Genomic DNA, 16,899 nt, shown 5'->3' with positions numbered 1-16,899 from the left:
GGAGCTAATGGCTTCTGTACAGGAAAACTTCAGAGAAAATACATCCCTGTTACAGAAAGAAGATTATCCATTGCTATATTTTATATATTTATTGACTATAATCACTTTCGCTTTCTGCATTCATCTGTCATTCTGGAGGACTTGCTCATTACACTGTGGTACTTGCTGTTGTTTTATAATGAGGTTTACAAGCACTGGAAACCAGACAGATTTTTTTTCAAGCTGCCAGCTAAGGAAATTTTCAACCTATTACACAATACATTTCATAAAAACTACAATGATTTAAGAAATTCTGACTCCAGCAGAACTACTGATTTATTTCATCAGGAAAAATACACCAGGAAATAAAGCTATAACTTAATATATGGAAGTCAAATTAACTAATTTAGGTAAATTAATAGGTTTTAAAAAGGAAGTTATTAAATTATATATATGTATACATTAGAGAAGGGAGCAGGATACAATGCTTTGGATCCTTCTTTGCCAGAAATGTCTTAATAGAGAGCATTAGACTCTAAAATATAATCTTGCCAAGTAATTATATCTACACATGAGAATAAATTGTTGGGGATCCTGACTTAGCTTTTGGAGGTATCAGTAGCTCCTAACAAAACAAATATCTGAAATTGAGAGCTTTATCAAAGTAAGAAGTTCATGTTCAGCTTTGTTTTAAAGAACGGAAACCCCAAACTATGCACAATCTTGCACTGCAGTCTCAAAGCTGTTATGCCTCTCTCGCCCCATCAGCGTGCTTTTAACACTCCTTCCACAAAGTCCACAAATGAACACATCATTTATCGGCAGAAACTTAATATTCTAATCAATTTCTACTCGTTTTAGTAGCTGTATGTAAGCAGATCATTTTTTCCAGATGACTCGTACTCCAGAGGAGTACAAAGGACACACTTCAGACCCTTGTAGTCCCAACATGTGTGGTTTCCCCACACTGGGAAGGCCTGGAAGTGAGCCGCCTGGCCCAGTGCCAACCCAGACCACGCTCAGTCTAAACACAGCACCGGCAAGTGCTACTTTCTGACACTTCACTGCTACTGTAGAGTATCCTTTAGCTTCCTCCTCAGGGGCTGAGATTTTATACACAGCTCCTCACGCAACTTCCTTCATCTCATCCCTTCCCTCCACTGCAAGATTCAACCAGCCAAGCACAGTGGAATTAAAGAGAAACACTCATGTGACATTGCCTTGTGTTACCTGGGCATTTAAGCAAGAAGATATATTTATAAAGTTGTTGAATGCCCATGGAGACCTGGGAAATCAGCACACCAGGACGTTCTGCAAGGCTTCTCAGTCAGTTCTACCCATTTAAATATATTTTGCCTCAGTGCTTTTTTGTGAAAAGTTAAATATTATCTGAATAGTTAAACTATTATTTTACTACTAAAAGAAGTATTTGAACCTGCACACATATTTAGTCCAGATACGCAAGTGGTTAGGAATTTTATTCCCTCCTTTCTGGTTACCACAGATACGTAAGCATGCATTCTCTATTCATCTTAGGAAATCCAAATTTTCTTTCCAATACAAAGTGAGTCTTTTCTCTACCACATCTATACCAAATGGCACTGTCTGACTGCACATTAGTGCTCCTGGCTCCATCTGTGTTCTGCTCTTCTTGGAAAGCACAAGGTCCGTAATGAACAGCGCTGGTTTGGCCAAAGGGAAAATGTCACCAGCTTGGACTGAGGGGTGGCTCACACAGAGTGCTGCCACCTCCAGAAAGGTCTGGGCTCAGAAAGCCCCACTGAACATAATGGGAGGTGACAGCACTCAGCATCTCTCAGGAGGCAAGCAGAAGCCCACAGAAACAGAAGTCTGCTTTTCACACAAACAAAATCTGTCTTCTACAGAAAGCCTACACCAAAAATCAATTTGTGGTCTGAAAATTTGCAGTTGTGAGTAGTGCTGTTATTAATGCAATATCCTGGGAGGGGTAGTGGATTTTGAATCAATTACTGAGATGACAGAAGCAAGGTAAGTGCTTGATAAAGCATGCCAGGAAGAAATTTCCTGAAATACCCAGAATCTGAGTTTTACAGAAACTGCCATGTGCAGCATTGCTGAAGTCCAGATAAGGAACAAGATATTCAGACTGGTACTGTATCTCTTCTATACAATGACAGCAAGCGTTGCTCTCAAACGTGAGGGCAAAATAGTCTCTTCTTCCACCTGTTCAGCTCCTGCCTGCAATCACATTAATTCAGGGTCAGTTACCTCTTCAGAGCTGGCAGCAGTACGTAGTAATTTAAAACCACCCTCTGGTGCCTAAAGAAAATACCAAACACAGCTGAGAATTCAGATTTTCTTCCTATCTGGGACAAGCAGGAAACCAGCTTTCATGTGTTCCTGTTGCAAGCATCTGGTTTCCACTCATAGCAGTCAACTGTGCTTACAAAAGCTCCAGTTCACCATGTCTGCTAGAAATATCGAAGGCTAAATTGTCATCTTATTATCTCAAGTTAACACACTGTCACCGGGCACAGGCAAGGGACTACAGGAGATCCCAGTGGAAGCTTTTCCTAAAACTAGTCATTCTAGATATTAACCAAAATGTTAAAATTGCCACTTTTATTTTACTATGATTTAAACCATCCAAATTGCCTCTGCTCTGTTCAGTATTAGAGTAAAGTAATCCCAGGGATGCCAGGAAGCAATGAAAGAGCTGTCTTCAGTTATTTCCTTCCAAATGCTTTGAAATGAGGAGGGTAACCATGACCAGAGGAATTGAGAAGTGAACACTCTGAGCTGCATTTTTCCTGTCTGCTGATATTTTGATGCTATTTTCATGCACTGCAGGGCTCTTCCACACAGCTGATCTCTTGCAGGTCATCAGTCACAAAGGACATCAATCAGCACAAGAAACTCAATTGATTAAAGATAATCTGTATAACTACGGCAGGTGAGATGATCAAATCTTGGTAAATTTCATTGCACAACGAATCTGCAGTTACCCAGAGAAGAAAGAAAGAAAGAAAAACACAAAACCAACCAAACAAAAAGAATTTAACAAAATTTAACTTAGGAGATAAACTCCGTGGAAAAGGCACTGACCTTTTTTACATTTTTGTTTACATCAACCAAGTTGAGCAGGAAGATGTGGTCCTTTGCCCCGACTAGTAGCCGGCCCCTCTCCTCATCCGGCAGCAAGGTTCGAAAATCAAGCCCCTCTGTTGAGCCCAGGAATGGGATGCAGCTGTTTGAAAGCAGCAAGTCTGTGGGAAAACGAAGAAAATCTTTATAATCAAAATGTTTATATATGACTCATCAGTGTCTTTTATAAATACATGCAACCAGCATGGAGTGTACCAGGGAAATGAGTGCAGTCTTGGAGCATGTCTTTCCAGAGTCATAATACAATTCCTGTTAACTTCGGGTTCTCTGGGGTTTTTCTTACTTCCAAATTGGGCAATATTTACTTGCACAAAATATTTTTCTACATAAAATTTTCTTAACAAATTATCTGTAAGGCATAAAGGAATGAGAAATTCAACAGAAATTAGAAACCAAGAAAGACATATCTTTGCAAGATGTGTGCTATATCTTTCCTTCATCCCAAGAAAACGAATTCTGTTTATATCACCATACTCATGGATACACATGATCAAGGATCAATACCTCACCGTATTTGGTGCTCCAGATATAAAGCAGCGAAGAAGGTCAATGCCAGCCAAGAATAATTAGGAGCAGGAAACAGTGGGTAGGAACATTTGAAGATCATCCAGTTCAACTCCCTCACTATGAGGAGGAACATCTTTCACTGGACCAGCTCGCTCAAAGTCCCACCTAACACAGCCTTGAACGCTTCCAGGGATGGGGCATCTGCAACTTCTCCGGGCAACCTGTACCAGTTTCTCACCATTCTCATCATAAAAAATGTCTTTCTTCTATCCAGTTTCTATCCACTCTCTTTTAGTTCAAAACTATTGCCCCTTGTCCTGTCCCTAAAGGCTTTGGTTAAAAAGTCCTTTTTTCCTTTTTTACATCTTTTTCACAAGCCCCTTTTATATATTGAAAAGTTGCAATAAGGTCTCCTCAGAGCTTTCTTTTCTCCAGGCTGAACAACCCCAAACCTCTCAGCCTGTCTTCATACGGAAGGTGTTACAGCCCTCTGATCATTTTCAGGGCTCTTCCTTCCAAGGTCCATGTCTTTCTTGAACTGGGTGCCCCAGAACTGCATGTAGGACTGTAGGTAATTAAGAAAAAAAAAAAAAAGCTCTATGAAACTAATGAAAGAACCTATACTGTTGCAAAAAAGCTAAAAAAGCTGTAAAATAAAAATTCTGTAGCATTTTGCCTAATGAATACTCTGTGGACGTAATTCTGGACGAGGACACAAACAACATATAGAAAAGAGCACAAGAATATTTAAGTCTTGTTGGGTAGTCATTACTTTGGGGAAAAGAAAATAAACATGTGAATCAGTTCTTCCACAAGCCAACTCTCCAAGCTAAACTATTTGGAAATCTTCAGACAGAAAGGCAAATCCTGTATTTAATGGGAAGATAAAATTAAGGGTATTTCCACCTTCCTGGCACTGGATGGACAATGTAGCATTCCTGCTAGAAAACCCAGACTTACCGCACAAGTTATTGGCATATCCTGATCATGATGAAAATTCGGGCCAGTGTTTTGGAGAAAAAAGTCCTGAATTAAATAAAGGGAAAAAAACCCCACCCAAACATTTTTCTCCAAGGTCTTACACAAACCAAGTGACAGGCAAGAAAAGATTAAGTTCTAGTCCTGGCTAATGAACAGAACCATGGGAGAAAAATATTTTATCATTATTAATCTGACTACCTGGTATATAATTATGACAATTATTTTTTGGCTCAGTCACTTCTACTTAAGTTTGTGTACTTTTGTCTGGCTCAGTGCAGGATGTTGTTATGGTACAATCTGAAAACAAATTGTCATGCATTGCAGCTCCTATTCCCCTAGGTGAGATTTATTTGGCAGTACTTTGGGAAAAAATCTTGCTTCACACTGAAAAATTTTATCTGATGCTGAGCATTACATTACTATACACCAGCACTGTCCTTTCCCACATACCTTTCGTGAAGGCAAAGATGTCAGGATTTGTTTTCTAAACCAGTAACACTTTAAAAGATGTTTATTAATTGCCAGCAAGACCACTTTGGAAGCAGCTTATGGTTAACATGGTACTATAAAAACCTCAGTCCTCACCTGCAGAACACAAGTAACTAGCATACAGAATATGAGGAAAAATTCCTTCTCCTCTGCAGTCACAGGAATTTGATCTAAGGATAAATTACATGCTTGTGCAAATGCTCTAAAGCACTTTCAGCACTTAAAGCCATGCAAAGCATGGGCCTCTGCAAGAGTGTCAATTGCAAAAATATGTGGATTTGATTCTTCTCCACATACATGAAGGACGATGACTGAGACTGCTGTCTACTTCCAGTTTCCTTATTTGAAAGGAATGATCTCTGAAGAGACCATCCCAAATGGACATTTGTCATCTGTTGTTTAACAGTTCTAGAATTTCTCAGTAAAAAAAAACCCACCTAGAACAGCTACAACAGTGAGGGAAAATGCTGCCTCATGACTGAAATGCCCAAGTGGGAATGAACCCTGCCTGATGCCTTGTACAATCATTTATTTCACTGCATCGTAAGGAAAACATCTGTAGAATATTCCAGATTGAAATGACAACACTGCACACTCCTTTCTTACTGGTGCAAATGACAACACAAGCTGCAAAGTGGTGAAGAATCATGTTTGGTACCTACTATTGAAAACAGCTTGGAAATAAGACTCTGAGCATGGCCACTGATAAGATTATAACTGTAATATGATCTAATAAAACTTTACCAGTAAATATTAACAGAGGGTTGATTAAATTTCAGCTAGATTAATAATTGTTCTCAGTCTATAAAACAACGCATTTTATTCTTACGCATTGAAATTTCCCTTCACAGCGAGACATATTTACTATCACCAAGGATATTGCACTGGAAAAATTTACTGTGAAAAGCACATTTCCCAATGATTCTCAAGCTTAGAGCAAGCTGTTGATTTGAATCACTGCATCTCTGCAGCCTGGCTAACACAGAACCAGCATTCTCACAAGGTACAGTAACAAAGTTACAGGGATGGTCTTTCATGAGTACGCGTTCAGCACTCAGTTTATGGTCTCTAGTTGCTGTTTTCCTCAAAATTAAATACTTTTTTCCAGCCCAGTGATTAACTAAGTATCCAGCTAACTCCCCTTCTGGGTTAATATTTCACTGCTGACTGATAGAAGCTGGAATAGTGACTGGGTTTTATTCATTTCACACAGTATCTCGGTGGACTTGGCTCAAAACAGCATGATCATTGCTTACTTATAAAATCTCCAGCAGCAGAGCCACAGCAAAGAGACTTCAAAAGTAAAAATCTCATTCTGTTCTGATCATATGTATTTGCATTTATAAAACATATTTACACTTGTTAGCATCAAGTCACATGTGTGGTGACCATGTTGCCATTCCTCAACTCCAGCATGCTGTCACAATGCAGCAATGTAGAACCACTTGGTTCAGAATCAGAATGCCCTTTGTGACTAGGTACAGATTTTTTTTAGTGACAAGCCATGCCTAAATTAGCAGAAAGGGAACATCTCAGCCACTTTCAAAACAGTTACAGACAACTTTGAAGGACTCTGAAACTAAAGGCTGTATAACTTTCATATACAGGAAAGAACAAAGGTTGCATCACTTGCCTTTAGGGAGGAGCAAGTCCTTTCTCATGTTGGAGAATACACGTGAAGGTTTACATGGGCATTGTAGAAACTCAAGCAAATTTCTGGGATAAAGAAAAGTATTTCTAGCATGACTGCAGCAATTTATCCAATTCCTAAGGTATGCTGAGTTTAAAGTTGACCAGTTGACCCCAGATGTATTGGTATGAAGGCAAAGAGAATAAATACTTCCGGACTACTACCAATCTCTACAATGTAGTGCAAGAAGTAAATTACATTTTGTTTAGCTGCATGTCACCATGGACAAAGCCGTGCATGTGAAGTGGCTCTCATTGATATACAATACTATTAGGCCTGGTGAAAAACGTAATATTCATAGAACAGCAGGGCCTCTCCAAAAGGATACAGACAACTGGGAATAGAGAAAACATGACTTTCTGTGTTCACAGTTTTGTGTTAAAACCTTGGTTATGAGAAGCCCAGAAAAGAGCTGTGTACTAAACCACATGTTTTGCAGTTAGGGACTTCTCTGTTCATCTTTCAGGACGGAATTGTTCCCCAGGAGGGTATTACAGTTATAAAAGTGACTGTGAAAAGAACACTTTTCCAAAGATTCCTAAAAAATTCAGGAGTACTCTGCTGTAGAATTTCAGGCATTTCAGGGCATTTTCACATCAACCTTCAAGCATCTCTATGGGTTTGCTCAAGAGAGAGCACACGCAACATATCCAACATCTCTGTTTGCAAAATGGCATTATTTCAGGCAGGTATATAGGAACGACGTTCTCTAAGATACAGAGGCTTAAATATAAAGAATGTCACGTTTCAGGCAATTTGAGACACTTCTCTCCTTTTATTAATTTTCCAAACATAGCTATCCAGATATTACTGAAAAGGAGACAATCTACTATAGTAGGGTAGCTCAATTTCCTAAACTAAGACCAACTTTGCAAAATAGTTGTACACTGATAATAATAAAGGACCTCTGGAAGCAATGCTAATAAAGAATTCCTATTAGAAAAATTTGGACTACCTATTCTCCTATGGTAAAGTGAGCTACAGGTCACTGAACAACTACATCAAGTCCCTAACAGGCCAGTTTCATGTCTTTGAGGTGTGCCAAGCAACCTCTCTCAGTTCGTAGTCTTCTGTAAGGATGTGCAGGTGGAGCCAGTTTCTGCCTCGTAGACGTAGGAACATCACAACAGCACCGTGGTAAACTGGAAGGTGAAGGGCAGGGCAATGCAGAGATGTGTGTCTGCACAGTGAATCCGTGTGCCGCAGCATCTTCCATCCACGGGAGCAGGAAAGCAGCTTCAGGATTGCCAGTGAAAAAAGGAAGAATTATGCAGTGCTCACGTGGCTGCCATCGGGTGTGAGCCCCCCCAGCACAGCTCTGTGCAGGGAATTCCTCTCAGTGGCCGGAGAGCAGCATCCAGAGGCGAAATCGCAGCTGACCGTAAGCTCGCATCGCCTCTGCGTGGGCGGCCGGATCTTGGGCCAGGTGCTCAAAGAGGTTGAGCGGCTCGACCGCTCGCATTGCCGGCGGCAAGCTGATCTCTGCAGGAAGCCTCTGGTTGCCTAGGACAAAGTGCTCCAGGCGTTTCAACTGCAGGCAGCGGCGCAGGTATGCCATGATGTCCCACAGCCGCCGTGCAAATTCCCTCCTGCGCCACTGGGACAGCGGTACGGTGGTCAGCACGTGCATGACCACAGTCTTCCAGGTCGAGCTGGAAAAACCTGTGCCCCTCAGGATGCAGGTGAAGAGCTGCAGGCATTTCAGGTGCAAGCTCTCACATGGCACCTGCCTGGCGACGTGCTGGAAGAATTTTGCCTCTGCCACAGCGTATGTCTCAGGCCACGCTGTGCTTGCGATGGAGTCGGCCTCGGCGGGATGGCTGCTCACAAAGATGCTGGAGCTGCCTGTCTGGGCCTCTGTGGGCTGGCTGACCGCAAAGATGTCGGAGTCCCCGTGGCGCACCCCAAACAACATCTTCACCACCAGGCTCTTCTTGCCTTTGCTCAGCCGGAATTGGCAGGACCGGCTGCAGGGCTGAAACACCAAGTGCCATGAGTACGACTGAGGCAAATGCAGCCACGAGCATCTCACCAGCTGGTAGAACCAGTGGGAGGTTTTCTCCACGTCCAGGTAGGAGCCGGTGCAGAGTGTCTCTAGGAGGCTGGGCTTCTGCTTCCGCCGCAGCTCCTCCTGCGAGTGGTGCAGGAAGCACAACAGCTTCTCGCCCAGCTGCTCCCTCTCGCACGTGCACACCAGCTCCACACGGACGCAGAAGGTCCTTGCTGCCATCTGCCCTGCACTGTTCAGCTCCAGGTGGAAGGCGTGTCCCGGTGGGGGATTCAGTGGGACCAGCACGCAGTACACCCCATCCTGCTCACGGGGACTCCAACCCTCAAAGGCACTGCCCACCCCGATGGCTTCTTGAGGCACCGGGTAGAAACTATTGCTCACGCTGTCAATAAAGACACGCGTGAAGCTCTCCATCAGCTCAGCTGCCACTGAGCGACCTTTCTCCACGTCCTCGACGGGACACTGTATGCGATCCACTAAAAGGATCCCTCGCTTATTCCCAGTGTCACAGGCGTCTTCTTCCTCTTCAATTCCACCACGGCTGCCTTTGCCCTTGCCAGCACTGCCTTCTTTTTCACTGGCAGCCACATTACCTTGTTCTCCTTCTTTTGCATCTTCATTCTTCTCTCCATTCGCATTTGCATCACCCTGCTTCTCATCTCTGTTTGCAGCACTGGTCTCTTCATTTCCAAGGTGAGTGGTTTTTTCTTCAGTTGCAGCAAACCCACTGTGGTCTATTGCCTTCCCACCATCACTGTTGTCTTCCTGCCCAATCCAATCACTGCTTTGTTGTTCACTGGCATCACTGCTTCCCTGCACCTTCATATCTGCTTTTTCTTCCTTTCCATCTACCTCGTATACTCCTTTATTTACATCATCACTGTTGCCTGCCTTCATATACGCATCATCGGTTTTTTCTTCATTTCCATCTCCGTCTTCCTTTCCAGCATCCTTGTCTGGCTCCACCTTCACATCCTTGTTTTCTCCTTCATTTACTTCATCTAGGTCTTCCACACCTCCAGTAACATTGCCAGGTTCTTCTTCATTTCCTTCGGCAGTATTGTCTCCTGGCATATTCCCATCACTCCAGCCTTCATCTTTCTTTGCATCATGGCCATCATCACTTTTAACATCACTGTCTTTCTTCAACTTCACATCTTCATCTCGTTCATTGGCATCATCATCGTCTCCTTCGTTTGCAGCCACAGGACTGCCTTCTCCTTCATTTCCGCTGCCGCTGTCATCTGCCTCCACAGTCACATCTATGGTTTCTCCATCTCCCTTGGAATCCAAACTGTCTTCTTCCTTTTCTTTTTCCTTCTCCTCTCCCAAGATCTTGCAGGAGCTCTGGTCCTTGCCGCTGCTGTTGGTTTCGCTGGCTTCAGGACTCCTCCTGCAGCTAAACCACAGGCCCAAGAGGAGCAGGAGTCCAGCAAGAGCCCAGAATGGCCACTGCTGCAGGGCACCAAAGAGCAGGGCTCCCCAGCCCTCGTCCTGCTGCTCCAGGGGCCCTTGCTCCAGCTCCTGCAGCAGCCGAGCCATCTCGCGGTCAAGCAGCTCCTCACGCTCCTGCATTCGCCGGTGCGTGGCCTCATCCAGCCCATCCCCAGCTGGCTGGGGGTACTGGATCAGGCTTTGCACGAGCACGAAGAGCAATGACAACAAAGCCATGGTCTGCAAGAGGACACACAGAAGGGGTTCAGTAGGGCCAGCATGGAGGCAGCCAGTGGGGGGCAGGAGCCACAGGGACGTGGCAGCAGGAAGGAGAGGGCCCCTGGCAGCTGGCAGGAGGCAAGGCCTGCACCGCTGCCCCAGCAAGCACCGAGCCTGAGCAAGGCACTCCCACCAGGGGCTGGGCCCTGGATGCAGGGACAGAACACACGCCCCCGGTGCCGGCGCTTCTGCCCCAGCCCTCCCCCAGCCCTGCCTCCCCACCGCCTGTGTGCACTCACCGCTTGCCCAGGCTCTACTGGGGCAGCGGCAACCCATGGGGCCTTTAATAGCTGCCCCCATTGTGACACGGCCCCTGTGCTGTCACAGGCCCCAGAGCGCATCACAGGCCAGCCCCACCCACCATCCCCAGCCCGGGAACTCATCATGGCCCTGGGCACCCAAAGCCTCAAGAGACACAAAGTGCAGACCCATCAGTCGTGAACCTGGGAACCCCAGAGCTTCCCTGTACAAAGCAGGCACAAGCGCCCTCCCACACAAACCCTTGTCAAATATAAATATGGGTGACATGATCCATGGATGCTCTTGGTATACGGGTGCAAGCTTTATTTAATCTTGGAGGGGGACATTTTTTATTAATAATATTTATATTGATTACTTTTGGGGCAGTATGTCATATAAGCTAATGTTTTGTTACAGATTTAGTGAGAAATCTTTCTGAAAGAAATCCAGGTTGCTTGAATGATGCACAGGAAGATCTAACACCCTCCTTTAAGAGGCCCAGTAAGTTAATTACAAAATTTTGGTGTCTTCAGCAACCTCTCAGCTCTTAAAACTCTATGGTTCAACACAGTGCAAAATTCTGGGATAGCCAGGATTTTGTTCAGAAAGTAGAATGTCTCCTTTTTCAAATTTGTAGCAAAGATGTACATCTGTCACTCCCACCATCTTCAAAATTGTCTGCCTTAAACAGAGTTAACCAATCTCTCTGACTTGTTTGATGTTGCGCTGGTTAAATAAAGGAAATTCTGACTCTTTCTGCTATCTCTGTGTATTTATCTCCAAAGGACTGTGAGTACGGAAGAGTCATCCCCTATATTCCTCAGCTCTTCTTTGGGGAACTCACCTAGAAATGGAACTGCAGAAATGGGGAGGGAGGAAAAAGAAACAGGATGTGAATCAAGCACCTGCATAGTGACCACAGATGTCCACTGCTAGACAGACACTGACGTCAGGCAGATCGTGCCCTCCAAATAGTGCTCAGAAAGAGAACAAGTTTGGGATTTCTGAAACTGCTCTGAATTGGATTTGCTTAAACACATGTCATTAGTAAAAGTAATCAAAGAAAGAGTTTTGATCCCTCTTCCAAGCTGATGCCACTTATCATGTCTCTTCCCCCTGCATTCTTCTAGGGAAGCTGTTTTTGATGTTGTCCCGTCCTTCTTTTTATAAGAGAGCAAAAATCCTTTGTTAAGTATTACTCTTTCAGTTTTGTTTCCTCTCATCTTCTGAGATATAGTAAAGTGAACATTCAGCAGAATAGTTTTGTATTTTTTGAATACAATTCTTCTTTTATCCAATTGAGGCCCTTCTGTGATCACGAAAAAACAGCCTCCAGTCAGTGACATCAACAGTTTACACTCATAAGAGCTTGACATGGGTCAGTTCTCCAAGGTTATTCTTAGTTCAACTGCTATGTAAGCTGTTGATGTCACTGACTGGAGGCTGCTCTTCAGGACATGATATATATGATAATTATATGACAGAAAATGCAACATAGAGTTGAATCTGACCTTCAAGTTCACTAGCTTAAAAAAGGAAAAAAAATGTCTGCAAGAAATTTGCTGCTTTTCCCATTACTAAGATGTAATAAATGCCTTCAAGTTTATACTCAGTCGACGGCATATACACATGGACAGCAGCACCCATCCATCTTCAAGCTAGGGTACATTTTAAGTCTCAATGATCACTGCCTCCAGAAAGCATTTTTGAGACAAAACAGGCAAAGTCTTTTGCATATCTAGACAATCATCCAATACTAGGATCTTCACTCTCACATAAACACTTCATGTTTTTCCATAGAGGAATCTGAGATAGATTTTTCTGACAAATAACAGACCACCAAAAATTAATTAAACGACAAACAAGGGAAAAGCACCACTTCCTCACTCAGCACATTTTCCTTGATTTTCATTAAGCATTCAGATTTACAGACGCTGATATTGCCACAAGAGCAGTTTTTTTCTGGTTTTACTTCCTCTTCTAGTAGAGCAAGCACAGCTGCAAAATGCAAGCTCATTTCTAGGCTCTCTTACACATCACCAGTTTACCACATTCCAACCAGTCATAGCTGTGCAACACCCCGTCAGGGTACTGGGATTACTGCAGTGTCACAGACAGCTTAAGTGAGGCTCATGGAGCTGTACAGTTTTAACTACGTTTTAGATGTATAATTAAATGATGCATGACATGGAAATAAGCCAGCTGTACTGAAACTGAACAAACTAACTGCTGTGATGCAACAGTTAAGCATCTCATCAGTTATAAAATGAAACAGGTTTAAAGCAAAAGCAATATAGAGAACAGAATGCTTGACACTGTTAAATAGCATGTTCAAAGGATAATTTTTGAACATTAAGGAAATGTACTCACCCAGTCAAATTTTCAAAAGAATTCATGGCACCAAAATGTTCTCTGTTTGCTTTTTCACCATGTTTTAAGAATGGATCACTCTTAGGGGGAAGAAAATCCGGTGTGCAAAACACTGCGGGAAACTAAACAATCCTTAAACATGGCTAATTGCCACGTGGAGCTGATGGTTTAGCACGGTCATCCTTCAGCAGAGGAGAAAGAACTGCCTGTCTTTAGTTTACTTAGGTAAGATGAAAAAAGTGAGGAGTGTGAATTTGATCTCGCTTCAATTTACTTCAGTGGAAAAACTCTTGCCATGACTTCAGTGAGAGTGAGACTGCACCTTAATTCATTCTATATGGAGAAAAACAAACCAGCTGAGAATAATGCTTTTGTTTATTAGATTTAAATTACTACCATAGTCGTTTTGAACAGTGCTAAGTAAATCCTGCTTTAAAAGCCAAACCTTGCCTTCAGTCGTGCTTATTCCTCTGTACTGTGTCACAGTGCAGGATTCCTGGTCCTCTGACCAAGTCACGGCTGTCACAGTAAGCATGGTTTGCTCTGGGGAATGGCCACATTCCCACACGGGAATGATACATGTTTGTGGATATCACTGGTGACAATGCCCAAATCTGGCCTGGTGCATGCCCCCCAGCCAAGAAACTAGGGTGCACACTTTGGTAATATAAATGCATTCACTGAGAACACAGACTACACTTACTGAAATGTCCATGAAAAGCAGCCAAGTAAATCAAATCAATAGGGTTAAATTTGCAATTTCTCTCTTTCTGCAGGAAAATTTTAGGATAGCCACAAATTGAGAAAAATTTGATTTTTTTTCTTCTTTTTCTCAGAAGGCAATCAACCTTCTGGGTCTGGCTATTCTTTACTTCTCCCTATGAAGTAAAATCTAAAAAGACACACACGATATTTATGGAAGGACCTCCCAATGAATTAGGAAAAATTATTACTCAGAAGATAAAACAGAAACAAGACTGTCTACACCGTATGAATTAAACATACAAGAATTAGGACACAGAGCCTTCCATCCTTTAGTAACAGAACTGATGCTGTCCTGAAAATGACATGAATGAATTAGACTGGTGTATGAAAACCTTCTGCATCTGCTCTAGAGGTTGGAATAAGGATGTCAAATGAGGCAGCAGACAACAAGGATGTGCTGCTTAGGGAAGCTGTGGTTGTGGAGTTCTGCAGTTTGGATGAAGGTCACAGGTTATCTCCATCTACATGAAAATGAGTGATAAATATACACTGTCGGTCTTAAGACTGAAAGAGTACTAGGCAAAGAGGGTTAAAATATGGAATATTACTCAAAATCATCCCCTGGTTTTCTAAAGATCCTAATCTTCTATTAGAAGACAGTTTGTTACCTTCTCCTAATATTAAAACTACAGTAATAAAAGCACCTCAATCTTGTAGAAGTATCTAAGATACACAGATTAAGTAAGGTATATGCACTGAGAGCACCCTAAAAACATCACAAGAGGAGTGACAATTTCTGGGATAGTAATGACATGAACAAGTATCTAACTTAAGTCTGAGTGAATAAGAGAATTTTTCAACTAATGGATATGGGAAAATGTGAAAAGATGAGATACATGATTAAAGATCATAGTGGATTTGATTAACACAGGTGGAGAATATATGACTTTGATTCTGTACTACAACGTATTTTAATTGATTTGTGTGTAGTTTTAGTTTTATACATGCACAATTTTTTTAGAACACATCTTTAGACTGGGACAAACAATAAAGGAAATCCATTGTACGACTTTACATTGATCCCGACATCATTCACTGGAATATCTTAACATTTCCTGCACAGATTCCCATTCGTTAAGATGACGACCTTGAGAAGAAGGAAACCTATAGCTGCCATTCAGAGAAGGTCTAAAATTTTAATTGCTGTTTGAACACAAAGGAGCTTTGACATGCTGTGGTTTATTGAAGCACTCCTGCAGTTATAGACACATCTTTAACCACCCTACCCTCTCCCTCTTCCTCCATCCACCACTGATTGATGCAACTGGAAAACTCAGTAACTGCAAAGTCCTGCTTACTTCCAGCTCTCCTGCCCCAGCAAATGCTCAGCTCTTCTGGGAAGATGGAGCTATGCCATAAACACATTGCACATGAAAGGAGACGAAACCTTCCCTTCAAAGACACGTGTGACCAGGTTTTTGGAACTGCCTGATGTGGCCAGTTCTCATCTGTTTTCCATAAAGAAGGAGAAGAGCCCTGTATTCTCCTCTTCATGATAGTTCAAGTATTAATTCCAAAGAACAGAGATGCCAGGACTTGTCAGTGACATGACTAACAATTTTATGACAACTGGCAAAACAGTTCATTTCTCCTACATCTTATTCTCAGAAACCTTGGAATTGTTTTGTCTGAAAGATTTGGGGGGAGGAAGGTAGACTTAATTCTCACAACTATATTAAATACTCAGTATATGTGATATCCTGTTGTCAACACACAAAATATAGTTTGATTATGATAAGCCATACTGGAATCATTTACAGTACATAAGTGTGAAAAAACAGCATTAAATTGTTTCTTGTTCCATGTGGAAAAATATACACCTTCCAACCCCCCAAGAAAGTAAGACAAAGCACAATAAATTCTGGTAATTCTCTTTCTTCCGACTTTTCAGTTCCATCACAGCTCTCAAAATTAAGATTTATGTGCTATTTTGCATCTGCATCTGTTGTTGATTTTCCCCCCCTACGGGGATATAGGTGAATAAGTTTGGACAGGAAACGGTATCCCTCAAGCCAAACTGAAAGGTTTATAAAGTTGCTAATAAAAGTTTGGATCAGGGCCTAAATATCAATCATCTGCTCATTGTCTTTTTAAACGAGCTCAGGCATTTCCCCAACTGTTCCCAGCAGGTCTCTGCCACTATTTTAAACTAAGATTTCAGCCTTTTTTTTTTCCCTGTGTTGACCTCAATAATTTTTCTTTCTCCCCCTCTTTACCTGCCAAAGGCATCCATCAGGATTTTGCCAAAGGCTATCTGCTTTTGAAGTTGAGAGGAATTCACTAATCGTGAGTGTCAAATCCACAATAAATGCCGTCGCCATGTGGTACATGCTGCTTTTGGGAATTATCTCAAAAGGCCTGGCTGTGAGAAGGCCGGCTGTATGTTAGGAGGGTTTTACTGCTAACTTTCGTAACTCACGTCAGGTCTTTCAGTTTCTCTATTCATTGGCTTCAGTGAGTGCAACTGTTTCCCAAAGTAATAAAAATGTTGTCAAGATCCCTTGATCTTGCTTCCTCTGTCTCTCTCACACAAACACATCCAAACACATTTATATACACAGTGGAATAGCATGCGCAGTGGCACGCAAATCTAGCAAAAGAGAAGCTTGTAAATAAATAGCAAGTCATTCTGCTTACTCAATAAATTTCTCTGGGTGTTAAACTCATGATAAAACATATCATAAGCCCCAATGAAGGCTTTACAGCCTGTCCCATCACACCATCCTGAGTGTAACTCTGCAATGCATAGGAAGACATAAGTTTGAAAAACAGAGCAGAAATAGCTCCCATAAGGGCAAGGTGCTGACACAGCTGAAACATAACTAATGGGAGAGCACTTGTTTTCACTAAAGAAGAAAGTATCAGTGACACACCTCTGTGCCTGTGCAGGTGTGCTGTACATTCAAAGCAAAAAGAAATCTACCTTCTTTAAAAACTTGTCCATTAATACATAAATATGTCTGTGTTGAAATCCCTCGGTACCATTCTTAACAAGAACTACACACAA

At 42.4% G+C, this 16,899-nt stretch overlaps 2 protein-coding genes across 6 annotated transcripts in view; both read right to left on the bottom strand.

Annotated features, from left to right (window-relative positions):
* LOC138107482 (semaphorin-3D-like) overlaps positions 1-16,899 on the bottom strand; it is a 36,632-nt gene that overhangs the window by 13,926 nt on the left and 5,807 nt on the right. For 4 of the 5 annotated variants that reach the window (XR_011149540.1, XM_069008717.1, XM_069008718.1 and 1 more), the window contains exon 3: positions 3,067-3,227. Coding sequence is in view for 3 of the 5 variants with exons in the window: in XM_069008717.1 (XP_068864818.1) it covers positions 3,067-3,227 (161 nt within the window). In the remaining 2 variants the exon portion in view is untranslated. Of the gene's footprint in view, positions 1-3,066; positions 3,228-3,635; positions 5,076-16,899 lie in introns of those variants that run through there. The other variant, XR_011149541.1, reaches the window with a different exon arrangement.
* On the bottom strand, positions 7,424-10,729 carry LOC138107087 (uncharacterized). The gene has a single exon (XM_069008415.1). The coding sequence runs from the start codon at positions 10,473-10,475 to the stop codon at positions 8,130-8,132; it is 2,346 nt and encodes a 781-aa protein (XP_068864516.1). The 5' UTR covers positions 10,476-10,729; the 3' UTR covers positions 7,424-8,129.

Source organism: Aphelocoma coerulescens, chromosome 3 (genome assembly GCF_041296385.1).
Source record: "Aphelocoma coerulescens isolate FSJ_1873_10779 chromosome 3, UR_Acoe_1.0, whole genome shotgun sequence".
NCBI classification, from domain to species: domain Eukaryota; kingdom Metazoa; phylum Chordata; class Aves; order Passeriformes; family Corvidae; genus Aphelocoma; species Aphelocoma coerulescens.
The sequence above is the reverse complement of the archived record's forward strand: the minus strand, read 5'-3'. Positions and strand labels throughout refer to the sequence as shown.